General features: G+C 68.5%; 4 protein-coding genes across 4 annotated transcripts; 2 read left to right on the top strand and 2 right to left on the bottom strand.

Annotated features, from left to right (window-relative positions):
• Positions 1 to 197: 197 nt before the first annotated feature.
• On the bottom strand, positions 198 to 2,354 carry LOC126051644 (28S ribosomal protein S24, mitochondrial-like). The gene is made up of 4 exons (XM_049831141.1): positions 2,296 to 2,354; positions 1,472 to 1,540; positions 1,287 to 1,398; positions 198 to 540 (listed from the first exon to the last, which is right to left on the bottom strand). Exons 1-4 carry the CDS (start codon positions 2,326 to 2,328, stop codon positions 257 to 259), a joined length of 498 nt encoding a protein of 165 aa, XP_049687098.1. The 5' UTR covers positions 2,329 to 2,354; the 3' UTR covers positions 198 to 256.
• Positions 2,355 to 7,716: 5,362 nt separating this feature from the next.
• On the top strand, positions 7,717 to 11,432 carry SFTPB (surfactant protein B). The gene is made up of 8 exons (XM_049831596.1): positions 7,717 to 7,966; positions 8,548 to 8,672; positions 9,108 to 9,176; positions 9,256 to 9,381; positions 9,886 to 9,990; positions 10,314 to 10,637; positions 11,183 to 11,290; positions 11,397 to 11,432. Exons 1-8 carry the CDS (start codon positions 7,717 to 7,719, stop codon positions 11,430 to 11,432), a joined length of 1,143 nt encoding a protein of 380 aa, XP_049687553.1.
• A 247-nt stretch (positions 11,433 to 11,679) lies between these two features.
• Positions 11,680 to 15,852, bottom strand: USP39 (ubiquitin specific peptidase 39). Its single transcript, XM_049831098.1, is given in 13 exon segments — positions 11,680 to 11,877; positions 11,985 to 12,071; positions 12,171 to 12,306; positions 12,703 to 13,034; positions 13,121 to 13,188; positions 13,283 to 13,360; positions 13,443 to 13,668; positions 13,775 to 13,927; positions 14,014 to 14,150; positions 14,755 to 14,849; positions 14,975 to 15,044; positions 15,349 to 15,735; positions 15,738 to 15,852. Coding segments are annotated over 13 exon segments (1,932 nt in total). The 3' UTR covers positions 11,680 to 11,829.
• A 41-nt stretch (positions 15,853 to 15,893) lies between these two features.
• C28H2orf68 (chromosome 28 C2orf68 homolog) lies at positions 15,894 to 17,461 on the top strand. Its single transcript, XM_049831123.1, is given in 5 exon segments — positions 15,894 to 16,140; positions 16,272 to 16,335; positions 16,337 to 16,388; positions 16,814 to 16,935; positions 17,227 to 17,461. Coding segments are annotated over 5 exon segments (456 nt in total). The 5' UTR covers positions 15,894 to 16,045; the 3' UTR covers positions 17,350 to 17,461.
• Positions 17,462 to 17,655: the final 194 nt, after the last annotated feature.

Raw genomic sequence — 17,655 nt, forward strand, 5'->3', positions numbered from 1 at the left:
GGACATGGGAAGCAGACAGACACCACAGGGCTGGGGCTGTGGGGGGCACGTGCGCACTATTGGGACAGGGACACGGGGGCACACGGCCACTGCAGGGACACGGCCATTCGGGGCACAGGGGCGTCGCGGGGCCAGGCCCACCCCACAGCGACGGGGTGCCCCCCCCAACCCCTTCAAGACCCACAGGCGAGGCAGGGTGAGCACAAACCCCCGCTTTATTCCCCACCACCACCCTGGGGGGGGGCACTGCCGGACGCTAGAGGTACTTGTAGACCACCTTGGCGGGCACCGTCTGCAGCTCCAGGCGCACGGGGCACTTGTAGAAGTGGGAGAGGAGGGTCTCGGCGTAGCCCACCAGAAAGTAGAGCTTGGCGGGCGGCAGGGCCCGCGCCAGCACCAGGCAGACCACCAGCAGGTTGGCGCGGCGCTTCAGCACGACCTCGTCCGCCAGGACGCCGGGGAAGGTGCCGTAGAAGAATCGGCGCAGGAAGGCGTCCTCCACCGCCCGCTCCGCCGCGCCCGGCTCCTCGGCCAGGTTACCTGCGGGCACAGAGAGGGTTGGCGCCGGCACCAACGCGCCTCGCCGGGTCACACCGGCCGCACCACCGCCGCGTGCCCGCCCCGCACGTCGCTGGCCCCGCCACGGCCGCGTGCCCCACATGTCCCCGTCCCCACGATGACCGTGTGTCCCGTCCCCACGACGCCCGCGTCCCCCACGTGCTCCTGCCCGCAGGATGCCCGTGGGCCCCACACGTCCCTGTCCCCCCAACACCCGTGTGGCCCACATGTCCCCGTCCGCATGATGCCCCACGGCCCGTCCCCACAGGGCCCTCGTGCCCCACCTGGCCCCATCCCTGTGACACCCACGCGTCCCCCACATCCTGGTCCCCAAGATGTCCACGTGTCCCGTCCCCACGATGCCTGTGTGCCCCACATCCTCCTGCCCACTCCATGCCCACGTGCCCCACACATCCCTGTCCCCACGCAGTCCCGTGGCCCATCTCCACAGATGCCCTCGTGCCCCACGTGCCCCTGTGTGTCCCCCGCAACGCCCGTGTGCCCCACACATCCCTGCCTCCAAAATACCCGCGTGCCCCACACGTCCCCGTCCCCACAAAACCCCATCCCCGCGACGCCCTCGTGCCCCGTACGTCCCCATCCCTGCACCCTCCGTTCCCGCGATGCCCACGGGCGCCCCGTGCCCCACACGCCCCCGTCCCCGCCGCCCCATCCCGGTCCCCTCCCCGTCCCCGGGGGGTGGGGGGGTGGGACACGGGGCGACCCACCGGTGTGCAGGGAGAGCCAGCCCTTGCGGTGGGCGATGTAGTGGGGGGCGTGCGCCTGCTCGTAGGTCACCGGCTTGTCCCCTTTGCCCACGCGCACCCTCGCAGCCCGCGTCTGTGGGGATGGCGGCGTCAGAGGCGGGGGGACCCGGCGGGGGAGGCGGGGAGGGGGCACCCCCAGGGCTTACCTTGAGGCAGGCGGGGGTGGTGTGGAGGTGCCGGGGGGCCTCGGGAATGGGGCGGATGCGGGTCACTGCCTGGCGAGGTGACAGGGGTGAGGGACAGCGGGCGCCCCACAGCGGCCGGGGCGAAGGGGTGGGGGCCTGCCCAGCCCCCCGTGCTCCCAACAGCCAGCGTCCCCAGTGTCCCCCATGCCTGGAGCCCTCCCGCTCGGCCCTGTGACCCCCTGCCTGCTGTCCCCAGAGCGGGGCCACCGTTGCCGGAGTCCCCCTGACACGGTGTCCCCGCAGCCTCCTGTGACCGGTGCCCCCCACACCTGGCGTCCCCCCACACCCGGCGCCCCCCCGTACCCAGCGTCACCCACACCCAGTGTCCCCCAGGTCTACGCCCAATGTCCCCAGTGCCCCCCCATACCAGGTGTCTCCCCATATCCAGTGTCCTGGTGCCCCCCACACCCAGTGTCCCCCCCATGCCTGGCGTCCCCTATGCCCAGTGTCCCCCCACAGCCAGTGTCCCCCATATCCAGTGTCCTGGTGCCCCCCACAGCCAGTGTCCCCCATATGCAGTGTCCCTGGTGCCCCGCACAGCCAGTGTCCCTCATATTCAGTGTCCCCAGAGCCCCCCCCAGCCGCTGTCCCCAGCGTCCCCCCGCACCCAGTGTCCCTCACATTCAGTGTCCCCAGTGCCCCCCACACCCCCGGTGTCCCCCCACAGCCGGTGTCCCCAGAGCCCCCCAGAGCCCATCCCCCCTGGCCTGGAGCCCCCGGTGCCCCCCACCGCCGGTGTCCCCCCAGCCCCGTCCCGTCCCGTCCCGTCCCGTCCCGTCCCTCACCCGCAGCGCCCGGGCAGCCGTGGGCGCCGCCATCTTGGCACGGCGGGGCGAAGGCGGCGGCGGCGGCGCCCCCTGGCGGCTGGAGGCCGCGGGGGAGGAATGGGGGCACTGGGGCGGGAGACTGGGCGTACTGGGGGGCACTGGGGGTAATGGGGGGTACTGGGCGTAATGGGGGTACTGGGGGTAATGGGAGGTACTGGGGGTAATGGGGGTACTGGAGGATACCGGGGGTAACGGGGGTAATGAGGGGGTACTGGGGGGGTAATGGGGGGTACTGGGGGTAATGGGGGTACTGGGGGTAATGGGGGGTACTGGAGGATACCGGGGGTACTGGGGGAATACTGGGAGCACTAGGGGATACTAGGGGTAATGGGGGGTGCTGGGGGTATATGGGGCTACTGGGGGGCACTGGGAGGATGCTGGGGGTACTGGAGAGTATACTGGGAGCACTGGGGGATACTGGGAATAGTGGGGGTACTGGGAGGTACGGGGGGTAATGGAGGTTACTGGAGGATACTGGGGGGGCATTGGGGGTTATTGGGGTACTGGGAGCACTGGGGGGATACTGGGGATAATGGGACGTAATGGGGGATCCTGGGGAAACTGGGGGTAGAGGGAGCACTGGGGGGTAGTGGGGATAACAGGAGGTACTGGGGGACACTGGGGGTAATGGGGGTGCTGGGGGTATATGGGGGACACTGGGGGTTACTGTGGCACTGGAGGATACTGGGTGTAATGAGGCCATTCGGGGGTACTGGGGGGGATACTGGGAGCACTGAGGGATACTGGGGGTACTGGGGAATACTGGAGAAACTGAGGGTAATAGACGTAATGGGGATACTGGGGGACGCTGGGGGTACTGGGGTGAGTACTGAGACATACTGGGCAGCACTGGTGGTTCTGGGGGGGTACTGGGGCGTAATTGGGGCGCTGGGGGTATTGGGGGAATGGGAGTCTTGGGGTACTGGGAATACTGGGGGTACTGGGAACACTGGGGAGAAATGAGGGCAGGGGGATACTGGGGGCACTGGGGATGGGGGGGGGGGGGGGCTGCATTTGTCCGGGGCCGGGGGGGTCAGGGGGTGCATGGGAGTGGCGGGGGGGGCGGTGGGACGGTGGGTCCCCTCCCCGCCGGCCGCGGCAGCGCCCCCGGCTGCAGCCGGGGGGGCTCTGCCCTGTGTCCCCCCCGTTCGCCCCCCCAGTGCCGCAGGGGAAGGAGGGGGGCCCCTGGGTGACGGAGGTTTGTGGCTTCAGGGGGGGAGCGGGGACAGGGACAGGAAAGGGGGGGCAGGGCTGGGGACAGGGACAGGGCCCCCCCGTGTGTCGTCCCCCCCCCCGCCGGTGGCTGTGGGGTTTGCGGTGGCCCCGAGACTTGCCGGGAACTGGAAGGTGGCACTGCCCCGTCACGTCCCCCCACGAGCTCCCTTTGTCCCCCCCAGGTCCCCCCTTATCTCCCCCAGCCCCCCAGGTCCCCCCAGTCTCCCCCCACCTTGTCCTCCCACGTCCCCCCAGTCCCACCTTGTCCCCGTCCCTCCAGCCCCCCAGGTCCCCCTGCTCTCTCCTTGCTCCCCCCACGTCCCCTGGGTCCCCACGGTGTCCCCTTGTTGTCCCCCCCGATCCCCAAAGTCCCCCCAGGTCTCCACAGTGTCCCCTTGTCCCCCCCCAGAGCCCCCCACATCCCCCAAAGACCCCCAGGTCCCTCCTCCATCCCCCTTTGTCCCCCCATGTCCGTCCCCCCCCAGGTCTCTCCTTGTCTCCCCATGTCGCCCCCAGTCCCCATGGTCTCCTCTTGTCCCCCCAGTGTCTCCCCAGGTCCCCAAGGACTCCCCCATTCCCCCAAGCCCCCCCACCCCCCCCAGCCACCTGATGCCCCCCCAGGGCACTGCAGGGGGAAGCTCGCAGCCCCCCAGCAGACGTGAGCGGGGGCCGCTGCTCCCGGATGTGTGCGTCCCCCCGACATCCCCCCCCACTGCTGCGGCCGCTGTGGTTTTTGGGGGGGCCCTTCCTGCCATCACCCCGGGTGTCACCCCACCCTGCAGGGATATAAAAGTCCCCCTGGGGTTTGGGGACAGGCAACCATGGCCCCGCTGCTGCTGGCCCTGCTCACTGGGGTCACTGGTGCGGACCCCCCCCCAGGGGGACAGGGAGGGGTGGGGGGGGGACGACAGGGATGGGGACATGGAGGACACAGGGGACATGGGGCTGTGGGGGACAGGAATGGGGACGTGGGGACCTGGAGGTCATGGGGACCAGGGCGATGGGGATATGGGGACAGGGATGGGGGGGACATAGAGGGGGGACAGAGGGGACATGGAGGGATGGGGACATAGGGGGACATGGGGAAGGGGGGGCAGGAGAATGGGGACACGGAGGGTTGGGGACAAAGAGGGGATGAGGACATGAGGGGGGACGGGGACGGGGATGTGAGGATGTGGGGGAGATGGGGACCAGGGTGATGGGGACATGGGGGCGATGGAGATGTGGGAGGGACAGGGACAATGGGGACATGGGGGCGATGGAGATATGGGAGGGACAGGGACAACGGGGACATGGGGGCGATGGGGACATGGGGGGGGACAGGGACAACGGGGACATGGGGGCGATGGGGACATGGGGGTACAGGAGGGTGAGGGGCACTGGGGGGACAGTGACATGGGGGGACAAGGACAGGAGGGGACATGGGGGCTGGGGGGGACAGACATGGGGACGTGTCCCCTGATGTGGCACTGCTCAGCCCTGCTGCTGGTGGGAGCCGAGGGGCCCCCCCCAGGCGCCCTGCTGGTGCGTGCTGGGGGGCCCTGGCCGGGCACCCTGGGGGACCAGCATCCCCCCCCCGACCCGGAGGACGAGGATGGGCTCCAGCTGAGTGACGATGACATCATGGTGAGGGGACACGGTGGGGGGACAGGGGTGCAAGGGGGGGGGACGACACCCGTGGGGGTAGGGGGGCACCCATGGGGGACCAGGCAGGCCCTGGGAGGGCACCCGTGAGGGCACTGGGGTGGGCACCGAGAGAGGGACTGGGGTGGCACCGGGCGGGCACTGGTGGGCACTGGGCTGGCAGTGGGTGCTGAGATGATGTGGGTGTGCAGAGCGGGGGGGGGCTGCCCTCCAGCATCGTGCGCTGCGCCCTCTGCAAGCGGGTGGTGAAGGCGCTCCGGAACGTTGTGGTCGACCCCAATGACAAGGTGAGACTTGGGGGGGGGGTGGAGGGGACACACGCAATGACACACGCGGTGCCCGCGTGCCAGACACTGCCCTCGTGCAAAGCCCCCCCCCCGCGTGCGCGACGTGCCCCCGTGCAAGGCCGTGGCCCTGTGCAAGGCGTTGCCCCTCCCCACCCGTGGTGCCCCCCCTGAGATGCCCCTCGTGCAACGCCCCCGTGTGAGGTGATCCCCCCTGTGCAATGCCCTCGTGTGCAAGGCGATGCCCCCCGTGCGAGACCCCTGTACGGTGATGCAAGACCCTCGTGCAAGGCCCTTGTGCGAGGTGCTACCCCCCTTGTGCGACGCCCTCGTGCAAGGCGATACCCCCCCGTGCGATGCCCTCGTGCAATGCCTTCGTGCAAGGCAACGCCCCCCCGTGCGAGACCCCTGTGTGCAGTGACGCCCCTCGCGCAAGGCCCTCCCCGCCCCGTGCAATGCCCTCGTGCAAAGCGATGCGCCCCCCGTGCAAGACCCTCGTGCGCTGACGTGTGCGGCAGGGGGGGGGTGGCGCGTGTCACCCACCGCGTGTGCGGGCGGCTGCCGGCGGGGGCCGGGCTGTGCCGTCGCCTCCTCCACCACGCCTTGGCACCCATCGAGGCGGCTCTGAAGCACCACGAGAGCCCGACCCACCTCTGCACCAACCTGCACTGGTGCTCCCCGCAGCCCTGAGGCGGGTGAGTCCTGCGAGTCCCGTGTCCCCCCCCCCCCCCAGGGGACCCAGGCGTCCCGGCCGCTCCCGGCCCACGAGGGCTCTCGAGCGGAGGGCAGGGACGCGGCGCTTCAAAGCCCTGACGGGAAAGCGGGGCCGGGGGGGGTTGGGGGGGGGGTGGCGCACCCGTGGGTGCTGCCGCGGCGGGTGGGAGCGGAACGGGGGGGGGGTGGGGGAGGGCATGGGAATGTGGGGGTGTGGGAATGTGGGGTGCGGGGACACGGGGACAAGGGGGAGACGTGGGGATGTGGGGACATGGGGGTCTGGGGGGATGTGGGGGGGACAGGGGGGTAAGGGGGCATGGGAGGACATGGGGATCTGGGGGGATGGGGGGTAAGGGGGCATGGGAGGACATGGGGATCTGGGGGGATGTGGGGGGTAAGGGGGCATGGGAGGACATGGGGACATGGGGGACAGGGGGCAAGGGGGGATGGGGGGGGGACATGGGGGTATTGGGGGATGTGGGGACAAGGGGAGACATGGGCATGTGGGGACATGGGGGGATGGGGGATGGGGGGGACAGGGGGGTAAGGGGGCATGGGAGGACATGGGGGTATCGGGGGACGTGGGGACAAGGGGAGACATGGGGGTCGTGGGGACACGGGGGTTTGGGGGGATGCGGGGAAAAGGGGATATAGCATATGGGGGGACATGGAGGTATGCATGGACATGGGGGTTTGGGGGGACATGGGGGCACATGGGAGTATGAGGACATGGGAGCACATGGGGATGTGGGGGTATGGGGGGATGCGGGGATGGGGGGGACATGGGGGTGGGGGGACATGGGGGTATGAGGACATGGGAGGACATGGGGACGTGGGGGTACGGGGGGATGCGGGGATGGGGGGACATGGGGGTGGGGGGACATGGGGGTATAGGGACATGGAAGGACATGGGGACATGGGGATGGGGGGGACATGGGGGTATGCATGGACATGGGGGTTTGGGGGGATGTGGGGGGACATGGTGGTATGGGGACATGTGGATATGGAGGTATGGGGACACAGGGGACATGGGGGCATGTGGAAACATGGGGGGGACATGGGGGTTTGGGGACATGGGGACATTGGTGTATGGGGACATGGGGGGACATGAGGGGACAAGGACATGGGAACATAGGGGTGTAAGAACATGGGGACATGGGGAGACATGGGGGCTTGGGGACACGGGGGTATGGGATACGGGCACATTGGCGGGCATGAGGGTGGCACGGGACACAGGGATGTGAGGGGACATAGGACACAGGGGTGTGGGCACATGAGGACAACATGGGGGACGGGGACATGGGGACATGCTGCCACCTTTCCCACCCCAGGCACCAGCCGGCTCCGAAGGCACCTCATGTCACCAACGTCCCCCCACCCCATCTCCCCCCACCCACCCCCCAGGCCACCCCATCCATCCCAGCTCAATAAAGTCTTTGTCACCGCAGGAGCAGCACCGTGTCTGTCCCCCGACACCGTAGGCACCGGGGTGGGATGGGGACACAGTGACCCTGATGGGGACATGGCCACGGGGGACACGGGGCTGTGGGGACACCAGCAGGGCCACAGGCGGGGGGGGGGACGGACACAGGGTGGCAGCCCCCAGGTGTCCCCGTGGCCGTGGCGCACGTGTCCCCGTGGTGCTGGCACCGACCCAGCGGCCACCTCCCGCTGGGGCTATAAGAGGCCGGCGGGGTTTGGCCCTGCCAGCGCCGCCATGGCACCGTCACCCGTGCTGGCACTCCTCCTCACCCTGCTCTGTGCCACCCCAGGTAGGGAACCCCGCAACCCCAGCCTGGGTGCCCCCCCAAAACTGGGTGCCCCTCATGCCAAAGCTGGGTGCACCATGGAGAGTTGGGTGCGCCCCCAGATCTGGGTGTTTGTCCCCTACAGCTGGGTGCCCCCACCAAACTGCGTGCCCCCCTCCCCCCCAAGCTGGGTACCCCTCCAGAGCTGGGTGCCCCCCTAAAGCTGGGTTTGTGTCCCTAGAACTGGGTGCACCATATAGAGCTGGGCCATCCCCCTCCCTACAGCTGGGTGCATCCTAAAAGCTGGGTGCCCCCCCAAACTGGCTCGTCCCCCCCCAAGCTGGGTGCACACTCCCCATGGGCCCTATGGTGGAGGGAGGGGGGGAGACCCACACTGAGAGTGAAGGACCCAGGCATCTGGGTCCCCTCTTGAGGGGGGGGGCTTGAGGGGAGGGGGGGGGGGATGTCCCAGACACCCGGGTCCCCTCTTGGGGTCTTGGGTTGGGATGGGACAGCAGGGGGGGAGCACTGAGGTGGGGGTTCCCAGACACCTGGGTCCCCCGCAAGGCCGGGGTGGGGATGCCGGGTGCTGACGGTGGCTGCAGGGCTGGGGGTGCCGGGGGGGCATTGTGGGGTTCCCCCCTCTGCCTGGTGCCAGAGCTGGGAGACGGCGCTGCGCTGCGGGGCCCTGGAGCACTGCACCCGCCACGCCTGGGCACCCCCCGCCACGGTGAGAGCCCCCCGCCACGGTGAGAGCCCCCCGCCCCGCAAACCCCCAAAGGACCCCCGCCCTTTGGCCCCATACTCCCCCCACGTGTCCCAATACACCCGTGTCCCCACGGCCCATGCCCCCCCATGTCCCCATACACACCTATGTCCCCATGCCACGTCCCCATTCCCCCATGTCCCCAAACCCCCGTGTCCCCATTCTCCCAAGCCCCCGTGTCCCCAAGCCCCCATGTCCCCCGTCCCCATTCTCCCAAGCCCCCATGCCCCGGTGTCCCCAAAACCCCAGGTCCCCATTCCCCCACGCCATACATCCCCATGCCATATCTCCCTATGTCCCCAAGCTCATTTCCCCGCATCCCACGCCCCACGCCATTCGTCCCCACATCAGACGTCCCTGCATCCCCATGTCTCACGTCCCCGGTGCCACCTCTCGCAGGACATGTGCGCTGACTGCCAGCAGATCATCACCCTACTCATCCGCATGGCCAACGAGTCAGCCACCAAGGTGCCCGTGGGGATGGGGGGTGGGCACGGGGTGGCCACCGTGGGTGCTGCCGCGGGTGTCATGGTGGCTGTGGGCGCAGGCGGCCGTGGAGGGGTTCCTGCGGCGGGAGTGCGCGGCGCTGCCAGTGCCCAGCATGGTGCCACCCTGCCAGAACCTGGTGCACGAGTACTTCAGACTCCTCCTCATTGACCTCGAGGGGCACCTCGTGAGTGGGCACCCATGGGTGCTGTGGCAGACGGACGGGGATGGCACGGGGTGCTGGGGGGATTGGGGACACCACATCAGCTGGGGACAGCTCGCTGGTGCTGGGGGGGATTGGGGACATCATGACATCTGGAGACACCTTGGGGTGCTGGGACGCCATGCCAACTGGGGACAGACGCCTCAGGGTGCTGGGGGGATCGGGGACATCAGGACATCTGGGGACACCTTGGGGTGCTGGGATACCATGCCAACTGGGGACACCTCAGAGGTGCTGGGGGGATCGGGGACACCTCAGGGATGCTGGGGGGAGTGGGGACACCATCCCAACTGGGGACACTGGGGGGTGGCATCTGGGGTTTGGGACACCGTGCCATCTGGGTCACCTCGGGGTGCTTGGGGCCACTGTCCATCCGGGGACACCTACGGGTGCTGGGGACAGTGTGCCATCCTGGTCACCTCAGGGTGCGGGGTGCCCCACGCTGGGTGCCCTCACCCTGCCCCCCAGAAGCCTTCAGCCATCTGTGCCCACCTGGAGCTGTGCCCGGGAGAGCCGGGGGGTGCCCCGGCCATGACCCACCTCGGGGCGCTCAGCACCCGCCTGCAGGTACAGGTCCTCGGGGCTGGGGGCGGTGGGTGCCCACGGGCACCAGCACGGGCATGGGCATATCTCCATGGGCATAACTATGGGAATCTACGGGGGCATCTACATAGGCTTCTACAGGGGCACGCCCACAGGTATTCACATGGGCATCATTAAGGACCCCTACGCGCCGTGAACACGGGCAGCCCTGGGGCCACCGCTGTGGGCACCTACATGGGCATAAGCATGGCCACGGCTGGGAACCCATGGGTCCCTCTGTGGGTGCAAGCACGGCTACAGCCCCACCATTAGTCTCCAGAGTGAACGCCTGTCCCCAGGTCGCCACCAGCAAGGCCCTGCCCATACCGCTACCGCTGTGCTGGCTGTGCCGCACCTTCCTGGCCCGCGCCGAGGCCACCATCCCCAAGCAGGCGGTGGCGGAGGCGGCAACGAAGCTGTGCCGGGTGCTGCCGGTGGTGGTGGTGGGCGCGTGCCAGTGCCTGGTGCAGCGGTACGGGGTGCTGCTGGTGGAGGAGGTGCTGGGGCGCCTGGGCCCCCGCCTGCTCTGTCGCCTGCTCCTCAGCTGCGGCCCTGAGGACGGTTACGCCCCATCGTCACCTCCCCGGCAGACCCTCGGGACCGCCGCAGCCCCGCCAGCTGCTTGTGCCGGTACCGAGGTGAGTGGGGTGACCGGGTGGCCGTGGTGGCACTGGGTGGCGAGGGTGGGGGTTGCACCGCTGGGTGAGCTGCTGGGGATGTGCCTGCGGGGGGCGGCGGGTGGTGGCACGTCCCTGGGGACGTGACAGGGCACCCAAGCGTGTCACAGCCCTGAGGGTTGTGCTCCAGGGTGTCACAGACACAAGGGGACATGCCAGGGACCCAAAGGGTGTCACAGCCCCTGGGGACACCCTCCAAGGTGTCACAGCCCCAAGGGATATGTCCCAGGGTGTCACAGCCCCATGGGACAGAGCAAGGTCCCCAAAAGGCATCACACCCCCCAGAAAAACGTGCCAGGGTCCCCAAGGGTGTCACATCCCCCAGGGGACATGCTCAGGGGTGCCAGCAGGTACAGGACTCCCCCAAGGTGGGGCACTGAGAGTGCCACAGCCCCAAGGGACACACTGAGGACCTCACGGCTCTGGGGAGGGGGTTCCCGGGGGTGTCCCCATCCTGAAGGGGGATACCGGGGCACACCTCTGACACCCGTGTCCCCACCCTGCAGGACCTGGGACCGAGCCATCCCCTCCCCGCGCTGTCCCCAAACCCAGGACCCTGTGCCCTGGGCCCGACCTACTGGTGCTCCAGCCCCGAGGCCGCCCGCCGCTGCCAGGTGAGTTGGGGACAAGGGTGGGGGACGACAACAACAAAGGGGACAAAGATGGGGGGGCCTGGCGCCCGCTTTGCCCCCCAACTCACCCCGCTCTGCTCTCCCCCAGGCCCTGCAGCACTGCCAGGAGCACGTCTGGGTGTAGAAGTGGAGGGGGCACAGGGAGCCCCCCTGCCCCGTGTCTCTCAGTCCCAACCCCCAAATAAAGCTTGGATACTGCCCTGCCTCAGCGTCCTCATTTTTTCGGGGTGTTTTGGGGTGCAGCGGGGGCCCTGTGACAGGGGGCGGGGGCGGACAGCTTTCTCAGAAAACGGGCAGGTTTTCACACCTCCCAGAAGCTGTGAAAACCACGACGCCCCCCGCACCCAAGGAAGAGCAAAGGCGGAAAACGGTTACAAAAATACATAGGGTGGCCTTTAATTGGGGGCAAGGAGGGCTGTGGGTGCCTCCGGGGGGACTATGGGTGCTCTTAGGGGGGCTCTGGGTGCCCCCGAGGGGGGAACAGGCACCCCCAGGGGAGGTTGCGGGTGTCCCTGAGGGGCTCAGGCGCCTTGTTGGTTCGTCTCGTCCTCCTCGCGCCGCTTCCAGATCTGTGGCAGAGTGGGGAAGAGGGGGTCAAGGTGGGGCGAGGAGACAATTTGGGGGGGTGACAAGCGTCCCCCGGGACCCCCCCCTCGCTGTCACCAAAGCCCCTCACCTGGATGTACGCCTCTGAGAGGGTGATCATCTGCGGCAAGATGTCGGTTACCTGCAGGTCCTGCAGCTCGTACCACTTCCCGGTGCCCTGCGAGGGGATGGAAGGGGACAGAGGTGACACCGCGGGGGGGTCACCCCAATTGTCACACACACACACCCCCCCCCCGCAGGGACAAGGGACACTCACGTGGTGCAGCACGTGGATGCGGTAAGAGCCCTCGGAGGGTTTCCCATCGTGCACGATGTTGGCAATGAGGTCGTAGGTAGTGTTGGTGTGTGCCGCCTGCACCTCCTCCGACAGGTACTCCCGCAGGTCCACGTTCCTGTGGGACATCCCCGGAGCACCCAACACCCCTCAGCTGGGCATCACCAGCGCCCAAACCCCAGAGGAACCCCTACACCACCCACAACCCCCCCCCAGATGCTTCCAGACCCCCTTGCATGCCTGCAAACCCCTCCTGGATGCTTCCAAACCCCTCCAGATACCTCCAAAACCCTCCTAGGTGCTTACAGCTCCCCCCAGAAACTTACTAACCCCCCCCAGATGCTTACTAATGCTTACGAACCCCTCTTAGTTGCTTACTAACTCCCTCCAGATGCTTACTAATCCCTTCTAGGTGCTTACAACCCCCCCCCAGATGCTTTCAAGCCCCCAGTGGGGCGCAGGGAAAGGGAGGCAGTGACCCCAAGCACCCATGCAAGGGGTCTTCACCACTCACGTGATGGGGAAGTTGACGATGGTGGGGTTTTTCTCCACAAAGAAGTTGTTCTTGGTGAAGCGCTTGATGCAGAAGATTAGGTAGGGAGGCAGCTTGGTGAGCTGGAAGCGCTTGAGAAAGTTCTCCTTGTAGGTCTTGTACTCCTTCTCGGTGGCGCCATTGAATTTGGCCAAGATGCTGAAGAGGGGGACCTGGGGGATGATGAGCTGCTCCTTCTCGTCCTTGTAGAGTGGGGCAGTCGGAAGGTCCAACGTCAGGTACATGAAGGTGGATTCCACCATCATCTCCTGGTACTCGGTGTTCTGCAGGAGCTGCGCCTTCTCCTCGGCCGGCTGTGGGACACGGGGCTCAGAGGGGGGGAGCTTGCAGACCCCCATGGGGCCAAGAAATCCCCCGCTTTGCCCCTCCATGTACTCACCAGATCCGGGTGAGGCAGTTTTTTGGTGAAGATGCGCATGGAGCCCTGAAAGACGTCGGTGACGATGGCTGCGGGGACAGCAGGACATTGCAGGGGGGGCACCAGGAGTGACGAGCATCACCCGAGGGGGTGCCCCAAGGGCCTTCATTGCCCTCCGCTCACTTTTCTTCTTCTTCTTCGTGCCGCCCAGGGCCGAGTGCAGCGCATTCAGGAACCAGGAGAGGAAGTCCACCCCGTCCCCTACAAACCAGAGTAAATCAGAACCAGGGTCGGGGGGGGTCTGGATCCAACACCCCCCCCACCATCCCACCCTGTTCCTCACCTTGCTTGGTGATCTGGAAATTCTTCTTGCTGCAGAGGACCACGGCCTGCAGCATCTCGTGGGGCGAGACGTGTGCTTTGAAGTTTCGGGGGTTCCACAGCTTCCGCATCAGCTCCCCGAAGCGCTGCACCAGCAGGAACATGATGTCGCCGGGCGGGCGCTGGATGCTTTTGTAGTTCTCCTCTTCCAAAAAATAATTCCTCAATGGCGGGACGTTGGATAAAGCCTGAGGGAAAGGAGTCGGGAAACATCCCTGCCAGCCCCAGGAGTGGGGTTTGGGGGGTTTCCACCCCAAAAATGAAGCCTGGAGCCCCCCCAAACCCCGGCGATACCTGGAGGACAGCATTGGCGTAGTCGTTGGCTTTGATGTTGTTGAGCCCCACGATACCGGGCAAGTACGTGGTGCCGTCGTACGCACGGGAGAGCTTGGCCTGCTTGTCCAGGTTGGTGATCTGCTGCGCAGTGAAGGTGGGCTTCAGCACATACTGCAGGAGAGAAACAGGGTCAGAAAACTGGGGGGGATATGAAGCTGAAGCCCCCCCAGGGCAGCTCAGACCCCCCCCTGCCGCACTGTGATGTCCTCCAGCGAGGAGTCAATGATCTCGTAGTTATCGGGGAGGCAGTAAAACTTGAGGGTGTGTAGGTTGAGGAAGACGTGGTGGCTGAACTGGACGCTGTGGATGTAGGCGTGAGACTTCAGCCCGCGGCCTGTGGGGGAGAGGAGGGAGTCAGGGCAGGGGGGTGGGGGCTATGGGAGGGCCTGAGGGGGAGATGGTGAGGTCAGGGGGAGCCTCAAATCCCCAGAGAGGAGAGAGAGGGAATGGAAAACCAGGAGAAGGTGGAGATGGAAAAGAATCCATTCCCCACATGCATCTGGAGACTGTTTCTGCCCCCCCAAGCATCCCCGTGCCCCCCCCAGGCAGTACCCTGGTCCCTGGGTGTCCCCATGCCCCCCCCTCGGCAGCACCCCCACACCTGGGTGTCCTCTGTGACTCCCCCCAGTCTGGGGATGTCCCCTCTGTCCCGTCCCCCCCCCCCCCCCAGCACCCTGGCCCCTGGGTGTGTCCCCCCAGCAGCGCCCCAGCCCCTGGGTATCCTTCATGTCCCCCGCCTCACAGCACCCTGGCCCCTGGGTGTCCCCTGTGTCCCCCCCCCCAGCAGTAGCCCAACCCCTGAGCATCCCCCATGCCCTTCCCAGCAGCATCCTGGCCCCTGGGTGTCCCCATGTCCCCCTTGACAGCACCCTGGTCCCCAGGCAGACCCTGTGTGTCCCCCAAGCAGCATCCCGATCCGCAGGAGCGGGGGGGCTCACCCTGAAAGTACTTCCCACAGACGAGGCAGGCGTAGACGTTGATGTGGGACAGCGAGATGGAGCAGAGCTTCTCAAAATCAAAATCCAGGACGCTCCTGGGACAGGGGTAGAGCTGCAAGGAGGACCCACAGGGACGGGGGGACGCCCAGGACTCGGGGGGTAGCCCCCAGGGGAACCCCCAAAAAGCCTCGACCTGATCCCCACCCCCGCCCCAGCTCACTTGTTGATGGTGTCCAGGTAGGGGCAGTGCCGGCTGCGCTGGTCCTCGGGGTCGAAACGGCCGTAGCGCACTGCGGGGGGGGGGGGGGGGGGGGGCTCGTTAGCAAAATGGGGCTCAGTAATGAAGGGGGGCTCGTTAGTGCCAGGGTGACGTCTCTCATCAGAAATGGAGCAAATGTCCCCCCACCCCGAAAAGCCCCCCTGGGGCTGAGCCCCGCTTCCCCTCCGCTGCCTGCCCCCCCGCTCCTCGCACCTGAGCCCGGGACCCCTAGGATCAGCCCCGGTGTCCCTCCGTACACCCCGGTGTGTGTTCCCCCTCTCCCCACACCCCGCACCCCTCGGTGACACCCCCCCTCCCGCTCTCCCGGTCCCCACCGGTGGGCTCGGGCTCCGGATCGGAGTCACCATCAGGCTCACGCTCACGCTTGACCCGCACGGGGCCGACGGGGGTAGCGGAGCCCCCCCAGGACCCGGTGCCCGGTTCCCGCTTGATACGGGCGGGATCCACCGGCAGCGGGAGGGCCAGGCCCGGCTCCGCCGCCTCCCGCCGCCCGCGGTCCCGCTCCGCCTCCCGCCGCCCCCGGGACCGCTCCGCCTCCCCCTCCCGGCGGCTCCGCGACGAGCCCCGCGAGGAGGAGGAGGAGGAGGAGGAGGAGGACCCGCCGCCGCCCGGGCCCCGCGGGGCCGCCCGGGCCTCCCGCTCCCGCTTCCCGCGGCTCGACATCCCGCCCACTGCGCAGGCGCGGGGGCCGCAGTGCGCAGGCGCGGGGTGGAAGGGGCGGGGCCGGACCGCGCGTCGGTCCCGACCGCACATGCGCAGAAGGCGCGACAGCGGCCAACCGGCGGGGAGGCCGCCGCCGCTTCCTCGATGCTGCGCATGTGCGGGGCCGCCGGGGCGGGCAACGCCTCTCCTGCGCCTGCGCAGTGTGGCGCGCCCCCCCCTTCGGTGGCGCATGCGCGCCGGGCCTGCGGCGGCCGGCGGGGCTTTTAAAGGGACCGCGTCCCGTTACCGGCAGGGCAGCCCCGCCCGCGGCCTCCCCCTCCAGGCCGGCCCCGGTGGCGGCGGCGGCTGATGGAGGCGGCCGCGGGCTGGCGCTGCCGGCCGGGTGGGCGGCTCGACATGAGCCACGGCTTCGTGCGGCACATCCGCCGCAACCAGATCGCCAGGTACCACCGCCACCGGCGGGGCCCTGAATCGGCCCGGGGCCCCCCGGGGACCCCCCAGCCCCGGCCCAGCGCGGCCCCGCGACCCCCTGTGACATCCCTGCCGTGTCCGTCCCCCCCCCCCCGGTCCGCAGGGACGCCTACGAGCGGGCGGTGCGGCAGGCGCGGGGGCGGGCGCGGGGTCGGCTCACCACGACCCCCCCCCCGGCCCCGCCGCCCCGACCAGCAGGTCTACCGGCCCCGCCGGCCCGGTGAGCGGAGCGGGGGGGGCACCCAAGGGAAGAAGGGGGGGCACACAAGGGGGGGTGGGGGGCACCCAAGAGGTGTTTGGGGGGGACGGGACACAAACTGGGGGGGGGACACACCTCAGGGTGGGCTGGGACATGAGGGGGCACCCAGGGGTGGGGGGAGGGTAATAGGGCACCCCTGGGGGGGGTTAGGGCATGGGGGGGGTACCCAAGGGTGGGCTGGGGCGTGGAGGGGGGTCACCTAAGGGAGCGATGGGGCTGGGGGGGCACCCAGGGGTGGGCTGGGGCACGGGGTCACCTAAGGGAGCAATGGGAATGGGGGGGTGGGGGACCATGGGATGGTTGGGGGGGACGGACACCCAAGGGTGGGCCAGGGTGTAGGGGGGTGGGGGGGCACTGGCCACCCCCTGAGGGTGCAGGCACCGCAGGGGGTCCCGGGGGAGACGCCAGCCCAGGGCCCCCCTCTCCCACGGACACCCGTGGGCCCCGTCTCTTCTGCCTGGAGTACGAGGGGGACGACGGCCGCATCACCGCCGTCATCGTGCACCAGGTGGGGATCCCGGTGTCTGGGACTCGTGCCCCCCCCCCCCCCTCCCCGGGAGGGCACCCATGGGTGCAGGGAGGGGGGCCCGGGGGAGCAAGGAGGGGGGGCTGCTGCATGCAGGGGGGTGTTGGGGCACCCACGGGTGCCGTGGGGCGCAGCGGGTGCCTGGTGGGTGCTGGCTCTCCTGGGATGAAGCGGGTGGGTGCGTGGGGGGGGGGGAAGACGGTGCTGCCGTGGGGTGCCGTGGGGCAACGGGGGTGCTGCCGTGGGGGCACGGCCAGTGACAGGGTGCCACAGGGGGACAGCGCGGAGGAGGTGACGCGACGGGTGTGTGCCCGGAGCCCGCTGGAACCTGCCCTGCGCCGAGCCCTCTGCCAGCGGGTGCAGGACGAGCTCAGCAAGCGCCGAGGGACAGGGTGACACTGCTGACCCCCCCATGCGCCCCCCCCCCCCAGGGGGATGCTGCTGTCCCCCTGTGGGATGGGTGCCAGCCGCTGCTTGCTGTCAATAAAGGTGCTGCGAGGCTCCGGTGTCTGGCTCCGCTTGGGGAAACTGAGGCACAGGGGAGGGACCCAGGTATGCAGGAATGGGGGGGGGGGGGGGGGGGGGGGGGGGGGGCTTTTGGGGATCCCAGCGTGTCACTGCATCCTGTCCCCGCTGTCATCCCCCTCAGCATCCCCTGCCGTGGGTGCCAGGGTACCCCCTGCACGGGTGGTGAAGGGTGCC

This window comes from Accipiter gentilis, chromosome 28, assembly GCF_929443795.1.
Source record: "Accipiter gentilis chromosome 28, bAccGen1.1, whole genome shotgun sequence".
Lineage (NCBI taxonomy): Eukaryota > Metazoa > Chordata > Aves > Accipitriformes > Accipitridae > Astur > Astur gentilis.